General features: G+C 42.6%; 1 protein-coding gene across 2 annotated transcripts in view; it reads right to left on the bottom strand.

The window, feature by feature from the left end:
• Positions 1-25,434, bottom strand: part of LOC122811674 (zinc finger CCCH domain-containing protein 10-like) — a 3,783,075-nt gene that overhangs the window by 1,673,493 nt on the left and 2,084,148 nt on the right. For both annotated transcript variants that reach the window (XM_044083671.1, XM_044083670.1), the window contains one exon: positions 1,320-1,403. In XM_044083671.1, the coding sequence (XP_043939606.1) occupies positions 1,320-1,403 (84 nt within the window). The remainder of the gene's footprint in view (positions 1-1,319; positions 1,404-25,434) is intronic.

The raw sequence follows: 25,434 nt of genomic DNA on the forward strand, positions 1-25,434 counted from the left end.
ACTAAATCTGTAGGTATTGCTGCTTAAGGCCCAACTAGCTACTTTAAGCTTGTTGGTGCATAAAGTATTTGCACTATATTGCTGCTTTACAGGTTACAGTTTTATGGAGTGTTCTACAGATAAAATTTGCTTTCTAGGAGTTTGTTACTGTACAGCGCACTGGTAACCCAAGCAAACATGCAAAATTTATAGCAGCACAGAAAAAAAAACCTAAATAATGAGCCCCCTGGTCAATAAAATTATTATACTATGAGTCCTTTTGTATATTTCCCAACTCAGATAGACCAGGTAAACACCTCCTGCCACAAAGATTAATAAATCTACTCCTCCTGATTTAAAAAACATACAGTAGTAGAAGAGACCCACAAGTACTATGCCAACACAAACCACTTAAACAACTCGCATAATATATTTCTTTGACTGGAACTGTGGCTTTTCGGAGGGGGGGGGTGAAGCTGTGATACTGTACAATGCATTTTTAGCTACAAAGTAAGATGTAAAAAATGGCTTACTCTGCAATTGCCAGCTAATGCCTTGTTTCATCTCTAAAGTATCAAGAGTTTGCCAACTAACAAAATAGCTGTCAGACCTATGGCATTTGACAACTGTTTCAAGAACTATTTGACAACTATCCAATGAGTTGTCAAACCAGAGATGTTGGGTCTAATATTTCACACACTAGCTTGATTTAAGACTCTCTCTCTCGCTCTCTCATTATTTTTTGTCAGACTTTATGCAAAATTAACATCCCAATGTTTCTGAGGTTTGACCAGTCTCTCACTCACACACACACAAGGCCAAGATAGATAAAGATATACGATTCAGTTGTGAAAGGTTGAATACTCAAGAGAGAGAAACTTAAATGATTGGGGAAAATGAGAATAATGAATCACAAAATACTGAATACTTCACTCCCACTAATAAAGCCTTATTTCAGTAAACCCCAGCAACAAAACTGAGATAAAGTGTCATCCTGGTAGTTGGAGAAAGGGCTTTCAGTAACAAAGTGTACAGATAGGGTTAACCCAAAGTGGTGTGGGGGTGTTGTCAGAGACTGTATACCAGTGGAAGACCCTATCATTTTACTGGGAATTACTAGTTTGTCATACTTGGGCACAGCTTGTTTCTTACTTGAATGAAAAAAAGACTGAATCTCTTTCCGTACTCGTAATTTTTGTTCAAGCCATTACTGGATCAAAAGGCTGGAAGAGAGTCTGAAATGCACCTCAGATCATCCAGACCACCATGGTTTCTGGGGCCTGTGTACAACATGAAAATAGCACACAAAACAAAATAAGAGCACACAATGAAGGTCATACCTGACTCTGACAGAAAACTGTAAACTGGTCCTCAGCACCAATGGTCTTTTGGCCATAGAAGGTTGATGCTCCACCACAAATGCACTGCAAACAAATACAGATGAACTTATTACGTATACAATATTTTTAATACATAATGCACACAAAGCAGTTACTTAAACCTGGGCAACCCACAGGTGTAAACCTGGACAACTCACAGGTGTCCTTTTTCAAGGAAGACTTGCACTCCAGATAGACAAAATGTAAAACACACGCCACAAAATGTAGCAGATTCAAATTACAAAAATCTCAAATTAATACTAACCAGTTCTATACTGTACTATATATCTAGCAACAGAGTGAACACATTAAACAAGACTGAAAAGAAAAACAATAGCATAAATGTGATAACACACTTCTAAATTAGCTACAGTTAGTCTTTTTCCAGTCCCATGTGCCATGATGATAAAAGTCACACTTGTTAGACAAGCTCTAAGAAAACAGGTTCCATAACAAATGACAAAGTCAGTTTAGAGTCCTGTTCCTCTAATGCTTCTTTTTGGTGATGTTAAATGCTGTGGGCATAGCATTTCAAAAGTGTATTTACGCGTGAGGTGTAACAGAAATGATTGTCAGTTTTGTGTAACAAACTAAGATCTATGCACTGTGAGCAACCTAGGTGCCAAAAACAGACACTTCCAGAAAGTAACATCTCAAGTGTAATCTGGGTAGCACAACAGAGAGAAAAGAAGCCAAATCTGGTACATCTCTACTACTTAATTCTCACCTCATTAAAAGACCTAAAATTTAAATTTAAATGCAGTAAACAATCAATATCAGAGAACTACAGGCTGGCATCACTACCATCTAACACTTTATGAAACTGTTTCACAACAGCCGAAAGGTGTTAGATTCCAGGTGAGCATACATTTGGTCTGGCAAGTCTATCTTACAGGCCTAGAATTCTAATACTTGAATTTGTATCCACATTTCCACCCAAATACTGCATGAAAGAAGATACAGCACAGGACATTATACCCTATCTTCTAATGCCCATGTAAAGAGGCTATGAAGTCGGTAAAGTATTCTGTCTTTAGCAAAAGTTGCAGTCCAAATCTAAGCTAAGTATTCAACAGCAATCAACTAGAATTCTCCACTCACAATTCTAGCAGTACTTTCACTACGAGTCAGGATCTATACAAACTGAAAGGCTACCTTAAGACAATTTTGCAGCAATAAAAATATCCTAGTACCACATAAGCTAGTAATTTCTAGAAATAATGGATCATCACTCTCTCGATGAATATATTCAGCAGGCTGATCCCATGTCTCTACTGTATGCTGAGCAAAAAAGTACCATGGGAGGAAATATAGTGTGTCTTTAGCGCAACACTAAGTAGATATCTCAGGAGCAACAATGCATGTGTTTCCTGATCGCTACATCTGAATACCAATGTTAAATGGGACTATGAATGTGAATGAACCCATACAAATAAAAATGAAACAAATGCTGAAATGTTTTCCCCTTTTTTAATAACTTTATTTGGTCCTTAACCTCCCAAGCTATGTCCCCCCTAGGAGCCATTTTATTTTTTCACAACACCAAAGTTTTGGGACATTAGGAGAGAGAAGCAAAAGCCAGGGGTCATGAGGAGTACCATACAAAAGTCAAAAGATTGCCTTTATGCTCCTAAAAGGCACCACTACTCTGGCTAAAACACATGATATAATGTCCATTATGCTGGACGTGGTGCAAGTGTATACTTTTGCAAAGGTAAATTCCAGCTACAGTAGCTATGCACTCCATGGAAGGTTTGTATCCAACTCCAAGTCAAAAGCTGTAAAAGCTATAGCACCGAGTCTTCCCCCAGGTACAACTCTTGTGACAGGACTCCTTAACCATCATGCCAACCAGCCGACTCCTCAAACATGTTTCTTCCTAGATGCCTGAGCCAACATCAACTGCTCATTCCCATTACCTCCTGAGCAGACTCCTTCCAAACCCAATCCACTATTCAAACCTGGATCGTCTGTCATACAGTCATGGCCAAAACTTCAGAAAGTCACCATTAAGAATGCTGAAATATGATGATCACTCAGTGCATGAGCTGGGGCTGCCTGTCTACCCCTACTCACTTTCATAAAGCTGCACTAAATCTTGGAAGTGGTGCTTAAAAAGGGCACAGAAAGCCATTTCCAACTCAAGATTACATACTGACCCTTACAAAGGTTTTGCTGTTTTTTTTCTCTGTTTTAAATATTAAAAGTAATGTTCTGCTTTGCCAACATGTGTGGTTGAAAACTTTCTGAATGGGGCAGGCAGCTGTCCCTTCGCCCCCATTCCAAGGCAGCTCTCCCACATCTTCCTTCAACTAAAAGTAGTACATCTCAAAGTTAGCAGTTTATGGTAGGTTATATTTTTTTTAAAATGGGTTTGTCAGCAATCACTCAATACACCAAAACAAATATGCTGAATAATGTCTCACTAACACACATCAGAAAAATAAATCCACATCAACAAAAAAAAAAAAGACTTGCTGGAGGGAAAGATTCCTAACTCAACACATTCCCAACCTATAGAATAAGTTTCCACTACTAGTTAAACTAAGCATGATATTGGCTACTGTTAAGGCTAGTCTTGATAACCACATGGTTAGTTATACATTTACCCCTGGGTTTTCATGTAGATCCCTGCTTGATTTGGGAGATTAGCACTAGTGAATTCTTAAAAAGTGATGGCAAGAATTTACTTGTGTCCACTTGCAGGTGGATGACTTGGCATCTTCTGGTTCCCTGTAATTGTTTGCGTAGTGTTGATCCAATGTTACTAAGATTTTCTACTAACCATCAGCTAATACTCCTTGTTTTGAAACCCAGGCATTCTACACAACAGTCATTATCTAAAGTAGTCATATACCTTAAGAATTTTTTAAGCTCTCCCACCTTACTTTTCTGATGCTTAGTCAACCAGTTATTATCCTGAATTCCATCCCAGTTCTACCCCAGATACCACCTCTGTTAATGCCAGTCTGGTGTCGATGTAATCCTACTGTAGAGTGGGTACAGACATTACGGACTCGTCTTGTAAAGTCTAGGGAGCAAAGGACCCTATATGCAGTACAGAACATGGCACTGGGAGCCATCACATACAAAGCAGCTTCTCAACTTTCCTTAACCCTATTACCCCACCTCCACCACATTGACATCTCCTATTCAGCTGGGCAGGTAAATGAGAAGTGGCCTGAGGCCCTTACAGCAGCCCATCTTCCTTGTCCTCTCACTAACCCAGCCTGGTGATCTGTCACACTATGAGCTCTTGCCTCCATCAGAGCTAACAGCAATTCTGGTAAGCTTCTCCCCTCTTCCACCAACACAGGCATGCCAATCCTCCATGCTTGCACCATCAAGCTCCCAAGTTCCTCATCAAACTCAGGTCATGCGGGCCATAGTCAAGGCTTTAATCTCTGTCCCACTGATACAAGTGAAACTTTTTTAAGTTCTCTGGCACAAAAGTAGGGTGTTTTTCTGCACTGCCAGAGATCTGGGACTAACTTTCTCAAGGGCAGGATAAGGTAAGGGAAGACCAAGAGGCCAATGGTTCATTCCACTTCTCAAACAGAATGTTACATTTTCCTAAAAAGGACAAACTGTTTTCTGTAGGTGGTCACTGGAAAGATTCTACTCACCCTCCTTGCTTGGAACAGTGTTAACTTCTATCCAAATGGTTGAGAGACAAACGTCTGCAAGACACACAATATCGAAGCTAAGAATGGAAAGTGAAGTATCCAGTGTGAAATGGCCTTTAACAGTAGCATTTTCCAATATTCAGGTCACTCCCTATTACCTAACCAAGCCATTTGGAAAAGGTTTGCTTGGCAAATGACAATCCTTTGCAAAAGAGACAAACAGCTGGATTATTTTCAAAATCTCATGTTGTCTAGTAGGGCAAAAAAGCTGAAACTGTAGAGGGGAGAGAAATAACTCTGTCCTAGATTCCAAAAAATGGTTCATGTTTTTAGTTGTTTATTGATTTATTTATTCATCAGTGTTAACCAAGGCAGAACACCTAATCCATATGAACTACTTTCAGGCTCAGCCCAGGTCACCAAAGCAACCAAAATTAGTCATCTATCTCAGTATCACACTGTTACTGGATGTGGACAAATACTGGATAACAAATGCAAAATAAGCAGAGGTATACTTCACATTTTTTTTTCTTTTTGGCTACCTGCAGATAACCATCAGCTGCCAGCAGGTCTTCTCCTTATCAATTGGGTCTAAAAGACCAGTCTTAGCATTCCGTGGACTAATTCCAACCCATGTCTGGGGTTGGTGGGGAGATCAAGAAATCTGGGTAGCATCACACTACTCAAAATCCACGTGTAGCCTTCCAGCAAAAAGATTTTATTCCATGAAGACTAAAAAAATATAATTAGACCAGTGAGGCCATACCGGTTTCGGCAAAAGCCTTCCTCAGCAACCACACATCAAAAAATATATGTATAAACTATTAATTCGTCCTTTAACCTGGCACATCTCAGCCAACTGGCTCCTTGTCAGCTTGCTATACTCCTCTGCTGACATGCTTGCTTGCTCTCCCTAACTAACTAAGCTAGCAAAAGAAGTAAAACAATTGTGATCTGAACTCTGAATGTTCACTGCATGGCTTTTGGAGTAGCGAAAACTTTTAGTTATGTACTCACCATAACTTCAGATGTTTGGGATCCATCTCGCCTACATTCTGACTGATGGGTTCGGAGCCGATCCCTCGGCTCCGACTCGGCACGCTTATGCCAAAGAGCGAAGTCTCTTATTGGCTGAGCTTACTATATCCCAGGATGCACCACTACCAGTCCCCCAGATCTAGTTTGTCCGCATACATGCACACACGCATGCACTGCTTATATAACATCGACAGATGATACAAGATAAAAACAGTAGAACTCAAACCATTCAATCTCTTCTGATCTCCAAGGCAGGGGGAAGGAGGGTGGGTATTAGGAATGTAGGCGAGATGGATCCCAAACATCTGAAGTTATGGTGAGTACATAACTAAAAGATGTTATGTGATCCTATCTAGCCTACATTCTGACTGATGGGACAGCGTCCCTAGCACCTATATCCTGGGTGGCTCACTGGAAAACACTCCTGAGTACCGTGGAACCAAATGATGCTCGCCCTTTAGATGCCACATCCAATTTATAGTGGGAAATGAAAGTGTGCGGGTTGGACCAAGTAGCCGCAGCACAAATCTCAGAAATAGCGAGCTTGGAATGAAATGCAATAGAGGTAGCCATAGCTCTAGTAGAGTGAGCTTTGACAGATGTTGTAAGTTGCTTATTTGAAGAGGAATAAGCCTGAGTTATGCAATCTCTAATCCATTTGGCAATAGTAGCTTTAGTGATGGTTTTACCCAGTTTATTATCTGAAAAGGACACAAACAATTGATCTGTTTTCCGAATTTGTTGAGTCCTGTCTAGATAGAAGCGCAATTGCCTATGAACATCCAATGTATGCAAGGTGTATTCCGCTTTGTTTGAAAATTTTGGAAAGAAAACTGGTAGCTCTAGAGATTGTTGGAGACAGAGATTAGAACAAACTTTGGGAACAAAAGATGGATTAGGTCTAAGTGATACTCTATCCTTGTGAAAAATCAAGTACGGTGGTTTGATAGATAGGGCTTGAAGTTCTGAAACTCTTCTTGCAAAGGTAATTGCAATTAAGAAGGCAGTTTTCCAAGACAGATATTTCAACTCACATGTAGCAGCCGGTTCAAAAGGAGAAGACGTTAAGGCACGAAGTACCAAATCAAGATCCCACGGAGGCGCAGGATGAAAAACTGGGGGTCTTAAAAGCACAGCACCTTTCATGAAAGTTTTACATAATCTGCTGCTCATCAACGGTGGGTCTATGGATTCGTGAAATTTGGAGATAGCTGCTAATTGGACTTTAATAGTAGAGACTGAAGATCCTTTATTAAACAAGGATGTCAAAAATTTCAAGACCTCTGGTATCGGGGCAGTAATAGGGTCTAAGCCTCTGAGTTGAGCCCAGATAGCAAACCTCTTCCACTTACTGTGATACAATTTCTTAGTGGTGGGTTTGTGGGCTGAAGATAAAATGTGAATAACTTCCGGGTCCAAGGTGTGATTTCTGACTAAAGTTGGAAGTGGAGGAGCCAAGCTGTTAATTTCAAAGTGTGAAGGGACTGGTGCTGTTGTCCCGACTGATGAACCAGAAGGTCCGGAGTTAGAGCCAAAAACCAAGGACCGTCCAGAGTATATTTCTGTAGGTAGGGGAACCATACCTGACGAGGCCAGTACGGAGCAATTAGAATCATTGTGGACCCCAATTGGGAAGCTTTCTGGATGACTTTGGGGAAGAGTGGAACCGGAGGGAAAGCATAAAGCAGTCCTGTTGGCCAAGGTTGGACTAGAGCATCCGTAGCTGCCTCCCCTTGACGGGGGGTCAAGGAAAAGAATCTTTTGCACTTCGTGTTTTGTGGTGTGGCAAACAGGTCGCAGCACGGAATCCCCCATCTTTTGAAAATCTGAGCTGCTACTGTTTCGTTCAGGGACCACTCGTGAGGAGAGAGAATAGTCCTGCTCAGTCTGTCTGCCAATACATTGGATTTTCCTGGAATGTGGGTCGCTACCAGGAAGCGGTTGGTAGCCACTGCCCATTCCCACACCCTCATGGCCTCTCTGCAAAGGGGGTAAGATCTGGTCCCTCCTTGTTTGTTTAGATACCAGACCACCAACATGTTGTCTGTGTGGATAGCGATAATGCCTTGAGGGAGAAACCTGTGGAGAGCTTGTAGGGACAGAAGTACAGCCCTCATTTCCAACACATTGATATGGAGAAAAGTTTCGTTTGGAAGCCAAGAACCCTGAACTGACCTGCCCAGACAATGCCCCCCCCCCGTCTGGGAGGCATCCGTTGTCAAGGTGGCCACCGGAGGGGGTATAACAAAATGTCTTCCCTGATTCAGATTGGATGTCAGAAGCCACCAGCGGAGGTCCCGTTTGCACGTTTCTGTAATCAGTATGTGATGATTGAGGGGGAGATCCTGAAAAGACCATTGTGTCGATAACAGCCACTGAAGAATCCTCATGTGCAATCTTGCCAGAGGAACTAGGAGAACCGTGGCAGACATTGAACCTAAAAGTTGCAGGACCATCCTGGCTGGGGCTTTGGATCTTAGAAGCAGGGCTCGGACTTGACCTTGTAATGTTTGAATCCTTTCGGTAGGAAGGAAGATTCGCATTAATTTTGAGTCTATCTCTGCTCCTATGAATCTTATGCGCTGAGAAGGCAGCAAGACAGACTTTGACCAGTTGAATGTAATTCCCAGGGAAGCACCCAGGGAGATGGTGGCTTGTAGGTTCTCCAGTAGTAGATGCCTGGTGGTGGCAGTCAGGAGCCAGTCGTCCAGATAGGGAAACACTTGGAATCCGAGACTCCTCAGGTGAGCAGTCACTACTGCCAGACACTTGGTGAACACCCTGGGGGCTGTGGTGAGACCAAAGGGCAGTGCACAAAATTGGAAATGACCGTCTCCCAGGCTGAAGCGCAGATACCTCCTGGACGCCTGATGTATCGGTATGTGATAATAGGCGTCCTTGAGATCTATGGAGCACATCCAAACATCTTTCTCCAACAATGGGAGAATGGATTGTAAAGTGACCATTGAATTTGGACTTCATGACGGACTGGTTTAGTTTGCTGAGATCCAAAATGGGTCTCAGGTCCCCTGTCTTTTGGCACTAAAAGAACCTTGAGTAGTTTCCGGATCCGATCTGGTCTGTGGGGACCGGTTGGGTGACTCCTTTTTCTAGCAGCTTTGAAGCTTCTATGGCTGCAATTTCCCTTTGACTGGGTGGTGGGTCCGGGATTTTTTTGGACGGTGGGGGTGAGTGTGCGAAGGGAATGGTGTAACCTCCGGCAATTATCCGAAGCACCCATCTGTCCTGAGTAATAGACTCCCAGGCTTTTAGGTGCTTGGCAAAACGGCACCCGACTGGCTCCGGAGCAGCACAGCCGGGCAATCCCTCATGGAGTGTGGGAGGCTGAAGAGCCACGAAAGGACTCGCGGTCTCCAGTGTTGCGGGGGCCTCTGCCGCCTCTGGGACGGCGTCTCCCAGAAAAATTTCCCGTCCTCTGCCTCTGGAAGGGGAATCTTCCTGCTGTTGAGGAAAGAATTTCTGTGATTTGCGGAACCACATCTTCCCTCCTCTTTTAGCCTTGGGATAAGGCCGAAAAGGAGTGGAATAACGTGCTCCTACGGCAGATAAAGTCTTTCCCTCTTGCTCACAGCGGGTAAGAGTGTCTTTTACCTTGGGTCCAAACAAAGAGGACCCATCAAAGGGAGCGTCGGCAAAGGAAGACTTGAAGGCCTCCGCGAAATGACACAAACGGAGCCAGGCTTGTCTCCGTAGAGCCACGCCTGTGCCTGCTGCTCTGCCCGCCCCTTCGGCCGCATATGAAATGAGCCTCATGGACGAGTTAGAAATCGAGTTGAGGATAGCCAACTGAGAGCTAACCGACTGGGCTAGCTGCTCAGGTAGGTTACCTGAGAGGGAGTCTGAGAGCTCCTTGACCAGATCCCTCTGTAGTCTGGTGAAATGTGCCAAATAATTCAGGGACCTCAGAGTAAAGGCCGCTGAAGTCAGGGTGCGCTTCCCGTACCGGTCCATGCTCCTAGACTCTTTATTAGGAGGATGGACGGACGTTGAAGCCTCTGCCACATCCTGCTGGGTAGCAGATGCCACCACCATGGCATCTACAGCCACGTCTTTCGTTAAGAACTCCTTCTCGGGTGGGGCAGACAAAAATTTGTTAGGGCGAGAAGGCACTGATTCCACAGTATCTGGATGTTCCCACGCCCTCCGACAAACCAAATCCAGGAGCTCGTCGAAGGGCGGAGACACCCAGGAGGCGGAGGGCTGAGCCCCGAAGGCCTTGAGAAACACCAACTCATCAGCGGAGGGGGGTTTGGAATTCCAGCCGCCTCGTTGCTTAAGGATCTCTAGAATGTCTGCAAATGAGACATCATCCGAGGACGACTTTGGGGACCCCTCCGCATCATCAAGATCAGTGTCCGATGTAATAGACTCGTCGGGGGAGTCCACGTGCTTCCTCTTGCACGATCTCTTCCTTGGGGGCTCCTCCGAAGACAACTCCGAAGAACCCTCAGGAGGAGGGGAACCCCCAGTGGGGGTAACCTCAGGCCCTGGGGCTCCGCTGCCTAGAGACAGGGGAACTGCCAAAGACCCAGTCTCCATGCCCAGGAAGGTGCCGGTAAAGCCGCAGAGATGGCCGAAGAAGACTTGGCCAAGGCACTCCTCATAGCTCTGAAAGCCGGACCCCCAGAATCCTGGGAGGGTCCAGTCCCCGGAGCCATGATAGCAGACGGAAGTCCCACGGCCGAAGCACCGAGAAGGAGGCTCGGAACCGACAGCATTGGTCCCGAAACGTCACCCCCGGGTCCGGCCGAAGAAGTCCGTGTGCTAAACTCGGACCCGAAGGCCGGGGTTGGAGTAAGGGTCGGAGCCGACCCTAGGATCTCTACTGGCTCCATCAGCACCTGCTCCGACGGAGCCGAAGCGGTCGGAGGAGGAATGGCAATGGAGTGGGCTATCGGCTCCGAAGCCAATTGGGTCGGAGCCGAAACAAATTTCTGGAAGACTGGGGACTGGAACAGTCTTTGGAGTACCCTGTCTATGTCCGAATCTGACATCCTTGATGACCTGGAAGAGACCGAATGGGTCCGAGTAGGCCTCTCCAACGGCTCCAAGGGACTAGGGGACCGGCTCCGAATCGACTCTACAATTATCGGCGCCGAAGGAATGTCCAACCCAATTTCCATCGGTGCCGAAGAGGGCTTCGGCGCCGAGGAGGAAGTGTCTGAGCGGACAACCTTCATCGGCTCCGAGATCAGTGGAGCCGATGAAGATGACCCGCCTCTCGATGCCCAGACGACGGCTCCAAACCCAGAGGAGCCGAGGCTGGAGGCATCGAGGCAGACCGTTACACCTTCGGCTCCGAAGTCCTTGGAGCCGAAGGAGAAGCCTGCCTATGTTTTTTTGGCGGTCAGTTCCGACAGACTGGTCGGAGCCGACGCCCTTTTCTTTTTAGCAGGAGAAGGAGAGGAAGCTAATGCCTCTTCAAATGAGGGTTTAATAAGACCTTTTAATATAAGTTTATTTTTCCTCTCTTGGAGGACCCTCGAGGAAAACGCGTGACACACACTACAGGACTCCTGCAAATGTTTGGCGCCTAAACAGTACACACAGAGAGAGTGGTCGTCTGTGATCGACATCTTAAAACTGCACTTAGTGCACTTTTTAAATCCTGAAGGCCTAGGAGCCTGTGACATTATGGCAATCAAATACAGTGAACTGGCCAAAAAAACACAAAAACACACTGACTATCACAGAAATTTTTCTTTTCTCTCTCTTCTTCTTCTTTCTTTTTTTTTTTTTTTTTTTTTTTAAACAAGGACTAAACACAATACAAAAATACAAGTAAAGGATCCAAGACCCCTAAAAAAAATAGGGAATTAGCCAAACAACGAACTGACAGGGGAAGGCCCTTCAACTCCGATGGGACCTCTAGTCTGACAATACACAGTCACTACACAATATTTTACCAAGGAAAAATACTCATTCATACACAAAACCACTAGATAGCTGTTAAAACAGCTTTTTGTTGAATTTTAAAGAAATTCCCGACAGGAAAGTAAGTGAAAAACACTACTTAGCTCAGCCAAGCTCGAGACCACGTCTTCGCTTGTTAGCGGCAAACGAGATCTGGGGGACTGGTAGTGGTGCATCCTGGGATATAGTAAGCTCAGCCAATAAGAGACTTCGCTCTTTGGCATAAGCGTGCCGAGTCGGAGCCGAGGGATCGGCTCCGAACCCATCAGTCAGAATGTAGGCGAGATAGGATCACATAACATCGCTTGTTGTCTTTCCACAATAAATTTGCGTTAAGGAATATTACTTTGTGCTTTGGGCTTTGCTTTGACCAGGACCTTTTGTTGTACCAGTTTGTTTGCTTGTTTCCAGGTTTTTAACAGTTTGTTCTCCATGGCTTCTGATCTTGTGCCTAGCCCAAAAAGCCCTAATTTATTCGGTTCTGAACCCAAAGACAATGTGGATATTAGTAAATTACTTCTGGCTGTGTCCCAGAGACTCGACTCGCTGAATGAGCGGTTGGATCACACACGCATTTACTTCTTTACCAACTTCTTCAACTAGCGCAAAGGGAACTGCTCGTACGGGAGACACCGAACAGTGTTCTTTGCCGCCAGCACAGCCCGTGCGTACAGAACCCGCTTTGGATAATCAAACAGCTCAAAATGCGGCTTTACAGAATGGACTTCCTGTTTCTAATACCAACGGATCTGCACTTATTGGTGTTTCTTCTTTGGCCGACTGGATTGACGACACTAGGGACTTGTTTGTGTTCCTAAAGCCTCTACAGAAGGATCTACCGGTGCCGACATCTGTGTCCCTAACTAAACAAGATGACATTCTAAGCAAGCTGAAGCCGTTTGATAATAAGGTACTTAAATTAAGAAAATTACAGTTGGAAGTTGCTTATTTTAGACAATGCCTTAACGAAGACATTGTCCCTAAGGGTTTGAGGAACGGGTTTGTTCCTTCTAACTTAATTCCTGACTCTGACTTTCTAACTGACTTGGTGGTGCTGTTCCAAAAACAAGGGGCACAGCTATTGGAACTTATTATTAAATATTATGTTTTAAACATTGAGAAGTTAACGAATGAGGTCAACTTACTGGACAATGACATCAAATTGCATATTGACTTTTACAAGTTTAAGTTTGATTACAATCGCATTTTTTCAAGTGTTGATGCTTTTATGAGCAAGATTAAGACTAATAAGTCTAAAAAACTCTTTAGGGACAGATGTGCATACCAAGAAAATAGGGCCTACCCTAAACTGTCTAAAGTTAATAGTCAAAATGTAAATGATGACCTTGCTATCAACAAAGTTGATGCTAATAGAAATGGTGTTATATCAGATTTTACTGATTCCACAGCGGTAACTGTTCAACAGGAAGGTGGTCTTAGACGTAGTAATAGGAACCGCAAAAAGGCTGATGGTCCTGAAGGCCATGTTAGTAATTCTATAAACCTTGGCGATTCCACTTACAATGTTAGTGATAATTCCAGTTTTTTAGGGAAACACAACAACACACACAACAAGGGCAGGAACAGGAACTGGAACAGATAGTTAGTCCTAGTAACAATGAAGAAAATATCCAATCACCTAATATTCTTTTTAATAGTAGAGGTGATTTTAAGGTTTATAACTTCACATCATTGTTACTGGAACCTGAACTCATCGAACTGTTGGCACTAGGTAATACATTTGTGCCTTCTAAGAAGTTTGATGTAGCCAAATTGTTGATTGATTTAAAATGCTATGTCAGAAAACTCAATTTAAGGCTGCTTTTCAACAATGAGGTGAATGTTCTGAACAACTCACTAACCCTATCGAGTACCTTTAACCCACCCTTACACCTTGGTTTAAGAATGTTCGAGAACATTTGCGAACTTGATGTTATCACTTGGACTTTTTTTGTAGAAGTACAAAAAATACTTCTAACATCACTAAGGTCCAATTTGAAGCTCTTAACAACTTATGTGCTTCCCCTGTGAGAATTATTAAACCGGACAAAGGGGGTGGGTTAGTTATTTTTGAAAATGATCAGTACACTCAAAGAATGTTTGAGGTTCTTGATTCTCAAGCTTATAGACCAGCATCACTGAATGAAATGAAAAGTTGCTCAAATAGACTTAGAGGTTACTTTAGGGACATTTACCTTTTGGGAAGAATTGATGTGGACACATACAAATAAATAGATATTGTTTCACCAAAAGTACCGGTAATGTTTGGAATACCAAAGGTCCACAAGAATAGTAGTGACCCCCCTATGAGAGCGTTAATAGATGGAAGATCTTCTATGACCTATCCATGTTCTAAATATGTAGACTTTTTGCTCTCTAAATACATTAAACTGGTACCCAGCATTTGTAAGGACTCTTGGTCTTTTTTGGCCAATATTAATAGTATTCCTTTTAACAATCATTACAACTTTCTCACTATTGACGTTGTCGATTTGTACACCTCAATCCCTCACCAAGAAGCGGTTGAGTGGATTTGTTTACTCCTTAATGAACTTAAAGCACCTAAGGTTGAGATCGACAACGTCACTGAACTATTAGATATAGTTCTCACGTCTAACTTTTTCACCTTTGATGGTTCTATCTACTTGCAAACTCAAGGTGTGGCAATGGGCTCACCTTGCGGTGCCAGTGTTGCCAACCTTTTTATGGCACACTGGGAGAAAAACTTCCTTTTCAACAACCCAGATTGGATGAAACACATCCATTATTACACGAGATTTTTGGATGATGTTTTCATCCTCTTCGAAGGTGAGGCCACACTAGCAGAGTCATTAGTGGATTTTTTAAATACAACTACACCTTTCCTCAAGTTTACTTATAATTTTTCTAAGGAAAGCATTGACTATCTAAACGTGAAATTGACTAAAGATTCAACTATTTCTAGTCTTCAATCTTCCATTTTTAGGAAAGCTACTTACTGCAATTCCTTTTACACTATTCTAGCTCTCACCCTTACAAACAAAAAAGAGCTATTGTTAAAGGTCAACTGGTGAGGGCAGTAAGGATGTGCAGTAAGCTTTCCGATTTCATTTCTGAGTGTAACTTCTTGAAACAACTATTTATTAATAGAGGTTACCCTCAGGTTATGTTTGAGACTCTATTCAGTGAGGTTGAGCTTAAGAGATCTAATGGCTATTTTAAGCCTCTCCTCAACTGTGAGAAGGGAGTAGGAACAACTGTACAGGACCTTGCCGTTAATGAAGAAGAGATGAGTAATCCAGTTACAACAGTTGAGTTAACTACTGTACAAGGCTTGACCATCCCCCCTTTGAGTTTTATCACCACTTTCAACAGTAATTCTAATCAGATTTTGAGGATTATACAGAAAAATTGGTTTTTCATTGAAAGTAATCCACTCTTATTAGAAAAATTAGGTACTAGACCTTATGTTGTTTATAAAAGGGGAAAGAACATAAAGGAACTGTTACAGAGGAATACTTATTCACATCCTTATCCCTACAATAGACTTAAAGGGACTTTTTCTTGTGGAATGTGCAACTGGTGTAATGTAATTCGTGTTGGTTCCACCTTTTCTATTAGGGATAGGAAATTTGATATCAAATTTAAAATTAACTGTGAAACAAAGTCTATAGTGTACATTGCTTTCTGTGTGTGTTGCCCTGCGTTCTATGTTGGAAAAACCGACAGAAAATTTAAGGAGCGTGTTTACCAACATTACTACGCCATCAAAAAAGGTAAAACTGAAAACGCATTAGCTAAGCACGTTACATGTAACCCAGGGCACAGTTTCACATTTATGGGCATTGATCATGTACCAGTATCCATTAGAGGTGGCCCTACTTCACTGGTTCTCGAAAACCGTGAATTGGAATGGCAGTTGAAACTTGATGCCTTTAATAACAAATAATTATGTCAAGGATCGGTGTTCTTATTCTTTTCGGAAGAGGTGGTCATTGGGATCCTTATTTAGTCATTACAAAAGGGTATATAACCATCTTCCCAATTTAACTGTACAAACAACAACTGGACAATTCACACTGGGTTGCTATGTGGGCATTGCTCATATTGTCCGAGGGTGGTAAAGTTAGTTTCACTTCTCACAATAATCCACATGTTTATAATGTTTCATTTTTTGCTAATTGCAGTACCAGCTGGGTTATTTATTTAGCTCAATGTAGCTGTCGGGCATTTTATGTGGGACAAACTTCCCGACCCTTTAAAATAAGGGTCGGTGAACATTTAAGTGATATCAGAAACAAGAAAGGTTCGAGTTCTTTATATAAACATATACTCAAACATCCAACAGGGATTTTTAGCTTCATGGTCATTGACCGTATCAGGTTCAGGAATAATGAGGTTCATGTATTACATGAATTATTAACGAACAAAGAAAAAATGTGGATAGTTAAATTGGGAGCCTTATTTTCACCTGGGCTGAATGACCAATTCTGAAATATTTTGTAATGGATTATCATTTTATATCTATTATGAATTCCTGTACATACAGATATTTGTGATATTGAAATATTTTGTTTTGTCATATAATTTTGTAATATATTTTTTACTCACTAGAGGGTGCTACCATATTGCATATAAGGGCTTGCGAATTAATAGTTTATACATATATTTTTTGATGTGTGGTTGCTGAGGAAGGCTTTTGCCGAAACCGGTATGATCTCACTGGTCTAATTATATTTTTTTAGTCTTCATGGAATAAAATCTTTTTGCTGGAAGGCTACACATGGATTTTGGGTGCTGGCTCTTTCTTCTTTTGTTGGTTTGTTCAAATGGTACAGCCATGCACCAGCCACATGTGCAGATACTTTGTTTGCTGTTAGCATCACACTACTGCCTGAAATGTTTTTATTGCTAATTCCCCACCCCATCGTATCCAGGGGCTGACATGCAATAGGGCTTATGCAGTGTATCTGCCATACCTCCATGTTCATCTTAGCCATTAGTTCTGTCCCAGGTACAACAAAGCTTCATAAGTCCCCAGACTCGGTCAAGGATCTTGCAATGGTGTGGTGGAAAGCACTCCCTCCATCAGAATGGCCACACCCATCCTCCCTGCATGCGCTGTCAAGCATCTGTGCTACAGATCAAACCTGGGTTGCCTGGGATGCAATCAGGACTTTATCCATACCACTGGGATAGGCACTGAGCAGCCAGGTGACCGGATTATGTGGAATGCTCCGCATCTGACCATAAATGAACCCACTGTTCCACACTGAACACCTTTGGCTCCACTACACGGCTTCTGATTGGTATGTATAACACAATTACTGCCAATCAGCATCATGGTATACAAAACAATCAAACAGCTATGCCGATGTTATACACTGAACAGTGTTGGCTGTGCTACACAGTTTTTCATTTTCTCATATTCTGCAATTACAGCCAATCGCCATTGCAGTACATGAACCAGCCAAATAACTGTTACACAGGAAGGGAGCCAATGAGAGCTCCCAAATACATGACCATTCGTGTACCAGGAATGTTTGTTGAAAACTGCATTTAAAAAGAGGGAGAAAAGATAAAATAGAAGCAAAACAGTACCAAAGTAAACTGCAATACCAGCAGTTAAAAAGAATCCTTTTAACTGCTGGCATTGCAGTTGTTTACTTTGGTACGGTTTTGCTTCTATTTTATTTTTTCCCCTCTCTTTAAATGACAGGGGCAAAATATTATAACTGGGCTTATAATAGGTGAGGTCTTTGTAGGCATCTGTATCCTTATATACTTTTGTGATGACCTCTCTTCCCTTCAGAAATCTCCTTGGTGGTTTTGCTTGTTCCAGGAAATGTGTTAATAAAATCTGAGAAGGGTTTTATCAAATTCAGCGGGAAGCTGATATGTTCTTATTTGTGTCATTGCTTCTAGGTAGTTTAGTGGCCGAATCATTTATAAGTTCATAGGTGTGTACTAGGCTAATGGCCCTGAAGCCTTTACAAACCTAGTCCAAAGAAGTGCCCTGGCATCGTGCCGCCTGACGTTAGTTCCTAGTGCCTCTATCATGGAGTGATACCGGAGGTGAACTTTCTACTTCCCATCCACTCATCAAGATTTCTCTTGAAGAGGGGCAGTGAGGTGCTCTGCTTGACATGCATGGGAAGTCTATTCCAGAGCATGGGCAGTCTCTATGAGGAACCTGTCCCTCTAACACGTTCTGTTGATTGTGGTAATGAGGGTGAGGTCTCTGAAGCGTGTGGTGCAGAGGGATTGGGATTTCTTTACATGAAGCATTTCTAACAGACACGGGTCAGACATGGCTGTGTAAGTCAAGCAAAGATCGCCTCTAAATAGACAATATGAGACAGATGGAGTCTTTTGAGTCTATGTAGGACATGTGTTTAATGCCTAGGATCCTCTTTGTGAGGTACTTCTGTGGCCTCTCCAGCTGATGCAGGTGTCTAGTGAGGTACATGCCAAATGGGGCATTGTACTCCATGACTGTCTAATGAGGGAAGAGTAGAGAGAGAGGATGACCTCTTTTTCTTCCTGAATGCAAAACCCTTGGTAATGAGATGTGCCACATAGGACTTACTGACCACAGTGGCAATGTGGTGGTTGAAGGAGAGGTTATTGTCAACCTGCATCCCCAGATCTCTTATAACGCCTTCAGTGTTCAGTGGGCTCCCATCGATGTGGTAATTAGTGCGAACTGAGTTTTTACCAAAGGGGATGGTGATGCATTTTCTGGCATTAAGCTTAAGGCCATGGTTTTGACACCAGTCATTAGTCTCAGTGAGGCCTTTCTGTAGGATGTCTGCATCACTTGAGGAGTTAATAATGGCTCCCAGCTTGCAGATGTCTGTGAACTTGGTCAGCCAGAATCTCTTTGTGTTGGCCTGGACTTCTGAGAAGTAGATGCCGAACAGGAGAGGACCCAGGATCGATCCTTGTGGGACTCCACTTGTGACTGGTCGGCAGTCTGACTTGAGTCCACTACTTTAACACTGTGTGTTCCTATCTGTGAGCCAATTTGCAACGCACCTAGTGATAGAGGGGTTGATGCCTAGTTTGATGAGTTTATCAATAATTCCTGAGTGAGGAATGGTATCAAAGGCCTTGGCAAGATCGAGGTAGGCTGCATGCACTGCCTTACCTTCATCCACAGCCCTGGCGACGGACTCAAATAAGTCAACCAGGTTGAGCAGGCATGATCTCCCTTTCACAACGCCAAATTGCGTGGGGTCTAGAGTTTAGAGATTTCCTATATCTTTGTTAATCAGGTCCATGATGATGTGCTCCATAGCGTTACATAACAGACTTGTCAGGCTAATGGGGCGATAATTTCCAGGGTCTGTAGTCGCTCCCCTTTATGGAGAGGGATGAATGCAGCAGTGCACCATTCGGTAGGGATAAAGCCTGAAGTTAGGCTGTGACTAAACAGGGCACACAGATGTGGTTCCAGTTCGCTTTGTAGTTCAAGTAGAACACAGCCAGGGATATTATCGGATCCCATGGAAGCTGTACTCTTGGCTTTGAACAATGCAGCTTTAACCTAAGCAGGTTTAACCTGTTCTGCAGTAATGCTGGGTGCCTGGCATTCTTCTGGTATTGTGACTGGTCCTTTAGGGGGGAAAAAGGGGTAAAGTTGGCACTGAATCTGTCGGCCAGTATGTTGGCAATATCTGTTGGCTCAGTGTAGGAGGTACCATTGTGCAATAACTCGGAACAAATCTGGGTATTGCCATGGAGGTTCTTGATATAACTATAGAAGGCTTTGTGATTGTTTTTAGCGTCTTCTGCAATTCTGTCTTCATAGCTGGCTTTAGAGGATTTGATGAGGGATCTCAACTTTTTGTTGAGGCTAATAAGGGAGTTTCTACAGTCTTGGGACTTCACCTTTTTTCTGCAACAGTTTCTTCCTTCTGTTGTAGAGTTTATTAATGGCAGGGGACCACCAGATTGGCTTCCTTTTTTTGGAGGAGAGCATCTTGGTTCTCTTGGGTATGGCTAGTTTCATGTATTTATGTACATGTTCATACAGTGCACTGGTGTATGATTCTGCAGTCATGCAGCTATTTTCCATTGGCAAGGGTGCTGTGAAGTTAGCCACCTCTGTTTTTAGGAGTCCAAAGTCAGTTTTGGAGAAGTTTTTCAAGGTGGTTACCTGTGTGGGGGGTGTGGGTGAGATGTGGATTTCCATGGTGATTAGTTTAAGGTCGGAGCTGACCAGGGAGGGATTGACTACTGGTGTACAGCAACGGTCACCTATGTTATTAATAACCAGATCAAGGATGTTGTTTCCTCTAGTGAGAGTCAGAATGAGTTGGTCCAGGGCATTGGAAGTGATGAATTCCAGGAAGCAAAAATAATAATTAAGCCACACAATATACATAAGTGCGCCTTAATTATTATTTTTGATCCTGTTCCACCTGTCTAGTGTTTTTTTTGTGGACTTTTACTTGTTAGTCTGCCGCTTCATTGTTTAGAAATCTTTTTTGTTGTTGGAATTCCAGGAAGTGTTGGGCCAGTGTATTGGTGCTTGAGTAGTTTTCCCAGTTGATGGAGGGGTAGTTGAAGTCTCCTAGTATGAGACTGTTGGGTTGGACCTTGACAGATTCTATGGTGCTTAGGAACGTGGAGTGAGAGTCTAGGGACATGGATGGTGACCTATAGCAGGCTATGACCTGGATCGCAGTCTTACCCAATATGTTAGTTTTACCTGAAGTATCTCAGATGCATTATGCTGGGCTACTAGTCTGGAGGTGTGCACCACCGCCTTTGGAGCTTCGGTCCATGTTTTGGGGCTGAAAGGTGTGGAATGAGTTATAGCCTGGTAGAACAGGGGTGCTTTCTGGTGCTTTAAACCAGGTCTCCGTTACAGCACAAATGTCGATGTTCAAATGTCGATGTTCTCCATTTTGTAGAGTGCTTCAAGCGAGTGCATCTTGAGATTTAGACTTCTATCTTTGAGCAGCATGGCCCTCAGATTGCATTTATTTATAGCGGTTATGGTGGTAATTTGGCCTTTGGAACACTGCCTAAAAAAGGCACTATAGGGGTGGCAAGAGCCTTAGCCAGTACCTAGAAACCCAGGGGTAACAGATGCAGGCCATCTCTGGCAAAGCATCGAGGTCAGTAAGTCATGTCAGCTCAAGCAGACAGATACTGGATCCCCTTAGAATGACACCAGAAACTTAGCCAATTGTTGAAGTCAATCATTTTTTGTTTGTACTGCCGTATCATTATGGGTGACTGTAGGATACTGCTCAGGGTTGGTGTCATACCTGCCTGGGCCACATAATCCGAGAGCTCCACCATATCTCTTCTCATGTAGTCCAGGGAGGTGCATCTTAGGTCATTCACCCCCATGGACAATGACAGAGTCATACTTGTTGTGGAGTGACCTGAGTGCGTGTGTCATGTGTCGGATTCTGGCACCTGCTAGACGTCTGACTGTTACCTTCCCCTTATTCAACCTAGTGAGTGGGACATCTGTGTGCCTCACTATTGTGTCACCTATGATTAGTGTATTGGGCAAAGTGTTTAGCCTTAGGGGCTTAGGTCGAGGGGCACACTGTGGAGCTGAGCTGTGTGTCCTGTGTTGTGGTGGTAGAGTACGTTTCTGTCTTGGAGGTCTCTGCTGTTTGGGTAAATTTCTATTGAGAGCCTCTGCGAAGTGGGGGTGTGGTTTGTGTTTTTATGTGACAGCTGTGATAGTGGATGTTCTGGAGGGCTGTATGTTCCATGTGGTGTGGTGCAGGTGTTGAACTTTTCCTTTTGACCAGCTAGTCTGGTCTTGGCTGGAGAGTGCATACCTTCCAATTTGGTAATATAAGTACATCTCTCACAAGTCTGAGAGTTGGGAGGTATGAGGAGAGGGTTGTCTGTGTACATGAGGCAGTTGTACACTGCTTCAGAATGCCCAAGTGCACCAGGTTAATAGGAGAAAGCACAGGGAACTGCCCTTTAATCATGCCAAGAGGGGTGGTCATAACTGCTAAGTACTGGAGCTATTTCTGTGAAGAACGACTAGTGCTGATGGCACTTAGGTGTGCTACAATAACTGCTGAACCTGTTGAAGTGCAAAGCGATTAGGCTATTTGAAGTGCGAGAGAGAAAGAACTAGCAAGATCTAAGAGAAAAACTGAAGAGCAGACTTCCTGGCACCAGTAATTACCTCAGCTTGGTGCCACTGCGCAGAACTCAAACATAGTTAAATTTAATATGAAATATTTATTTTCTGTTGTAATCCATAATTTCCAAATTTTACTGAGAAGCTTTAAGTGTAGAATAATGGTTTGATCTCAGAATTCTGTCCGAATGCAGACGTAGTTTCTTTAGCTTGCTGTTTTGCACAGCCCTTTCAGAATGAAGGAATCCCATATGGTACTGGTACAGGCAGTTATGGCATATTGTACTGAAGAGGAGCGGTTATGAGAAAGTCTTAAGGAAGCTGTTTGAATTGAAATGTTAGGTTTCCTAAAAGACCACTGTGATTTAAAAACTAAAAGTTGTCCATTTACATGTTACTAAGTAGTCTTGTTTTCTTGGAAGACTGACTCTTGTCATAATACTTTGTGAGGTCACATCTGATGAGATTAATTCGCTGTTCTCTCTCTTGTCAAATCATAGTTCCATCCACTTAGACTAGGAGCAGTGAAAATACAGATAAATGCAAGAATCCTCACTGCATACCTCTCAGCCTCCTAGAGTAAGAAATCTGGACAAAGCCAATAGCCAAACATAATGTGGGGATAAACCAAAAATATGAGGCAAAAATTTGGGCATTCTGCAAAATTCTGGGCAGTTGAGAGGTATGACAAGTGTGAATATGTATGTCGTGTGTTTGTGTGTCATAGCTGTCAACCTCTTAGCACAAGAAATCTGGATACAGGCTTAATTAATTGGGGACAAAGGCTCAAAAAGGAACCAAGTGTAAATATTGTTTGTATAAACTTAGAAAGTTGCTAGAATAACAAGCTTTGTGTTACCATACATGTTCTCAAGGATATGACGTTTTAAACTCAAATTTCACCTTATTATTTCATTCCTCAGTGATTTGTCAGAAAACTACATACTTTATGACGAACAGACCAAAAATATGACTAATAATCACAAAAAGGCACGAATTGAAGGACAACACCAGCTTTGGTTTAAGAGGCTTTTATACAAACAAACCACCGCAAAACACACTTACATATGTACACAGTATCTCCAGTTTTGTAGACACCAAAAATATGAGGCAAAAATTTGGGCATTCTGTAAAATTCTGGGCAGTTGAGAGGTATGGAAATGTGTATATTTTGGCTGAAAGGCCATGGCCATGATCAAAGTACGCTTTTCTCTCAGTGCAAAAATAGGGTGTTCCACATTTTGACTGTTTGTCACACACTGTTATAGTCTATGTTCCACACTGGCCTCTTAGAAGGTTGAGACCCATGGAAAGGCCAATATTTCCCATTACTAGTTAGTCAAATATATACATTACTTAAAGTGGTCAATGAAGGTTTTGAAAGTAGGGAAAGGAGGAGGGAAGGTGTGGTGAAAAAGGATTAAGACTGAGGAAAGAAAATTAACAGGAGTTTGGGGAGAATGGAAACAAAATGTTAAGAGGGAGTTAATAAAGGGTGAATTCTGAAAGGGCACATCTTAGCAGTGGGAGTGGGATGTTATCTGTGGTAATAACTGGAAGGAGTTTAACTTGTAAGTGATAAGTTCAGTATGAAGAAGGTGTGGATTGTGGGTGATTACCAACTAAGAATTTACTTACAAGCCTGGAAGTACTTGCAGGCTGCTTCAAAGAAGATAAATTTTCTTGAGTTTATGCTTGAATTCTTGGAAGAATGTTGCAAGTTATGGATGGAAAGTTTGATTGGAGTGATTCTTAAGCTTGAGATGCCACTGTTGAGTCAAGTGAAGCTAACTGGTGAGGATGTAAAGAGAGTTAGGCAGTCTTGGGATCTAAAGTTGTACATGATAAACCTGTTTGTTACTCAGCTTACAAAGAAGTTGAAGATTTCTTGGTGTACACGTTTGTAAGTTAGGGATGAGAGAAGCAGAGTGGTTTTATGTTTTATTGGAAGCCTGGGAGTGTGAACATTGGCTCTAGATGACTGCCACTGTTGAAGTGACACCCTAACCACATGTGCAAAACTGGGAAAGGGGGTTGTAGATGGATTTATCTATCTGCAGAACTCAGTAGCTACATTCTCTGTGACAGGCTGAAGTGAGACTGCATATGTTGACGTATGTCATCTGAAAAGCATTCTGGCTTTTCTTTGATGAGTTGGCTATAATGAGTAGTACATCTGCTAGTTTTGAAAGTAATAGTCGTTTGCCAATGGTACTCTGCATTCTGAAGGCAGAACGTGTGAAATCTTCCTCGCAAAACAAGTGTGTTACCTTATGATTTTGTGGTACTGATGGGGGTAAATGGAAGTTCAGGGACTGGTTTAGCCTGATACAAAAGTATTTAAAATATTGCGCTAATTCTACTGGATCCTTATTAAAGAGTGTGTTCTGCTGCTTTGGATAGTCTCGCTTTTTGCCAAAAATCATAAATTTTGTTTTGTTTGCATTTAGGATCAGTTTGTTGTGAGTTAACAACTGTGATGGTGACTTCAAAAACTTTCTCTAGGTTTTTTTAATAGCAGAGTGAGATGCATTAGATTTACAGACCACATTATTTACACAGAGAATGAGTTCTATTTGAGGGATATTTGTAGGGACATCATTTATGAAGAGAAGTAATAAAACTGGGAAGAGAAGAGAACTCGGTGGGCCACTTTTAGGAAGAAAGCAGTAGCTAAGGAGGTTTTGAGTGTTCAGATGTAGCAGATAAGTTCATATAACACTAGCTGGTCTGGAAAGGGAGGTTTGCTAATTTTTCTGACTGGATTCCTCTACTCTACCAATTCTGATTTGGCATTTTTATCAGAAGCTTCTATGCTTGGTTGTGTGCATGTTCAGACCTGGTAAAAGAAAATGTCAAGCTCCAGATACACAAGTGTACCTAGCCTGTGTACCTACCAGTTCATCCTAAGCCACTAGAAAGCATATTTCCTCCAAATTAAAAAACAAAAAAAGGCAAAGATTTTAATACCTGCACTTCTAAAATGTGATAATCAGCTATATAATTGCCTGACTTAGGCAGAACACTAACAGCCTACTGTGGATGGAAGGGCTGTCCAAGCACACAGAGAAAATGAGAAGTTATCGAAGACCCATCAAGGACAGTCCTTTCATAAAATAAATGCGTGTATAAACATGCCTCTTGTATCTAATACTAGGGTAACCCCTTGGTGAGTCTTGAGAATAAGGTTGAACTTCAAGCAATAAATGCACTACAACACAAGAGATGGAAACAGACTCACTACCAAAGATGAAATGGCTGAGTCTTGAACTATAAAAGTACTACAAGAAATTCAACTCCTGGAATGCTACTCAATAATGCTTGGTGAAGGTCTGCACCACTGATGAAGAAGCCACTGCTCAAATGCCTA

Source organism: Protopterus annectens, chromosome 9.part0, assembly GCF_019279795.1.
Source record: "Protopterus annectens isolate FY-2018-M chromosome 9.part0, PAN1.0, whole genome shotgun sequence".
In the NCBI taxonomy this organism is placed as follows: Eukaryota; Metazoa; Chordata; order Ceratodontiformes; family Protopteridae; genus Protopterus; species Protopterus annectens.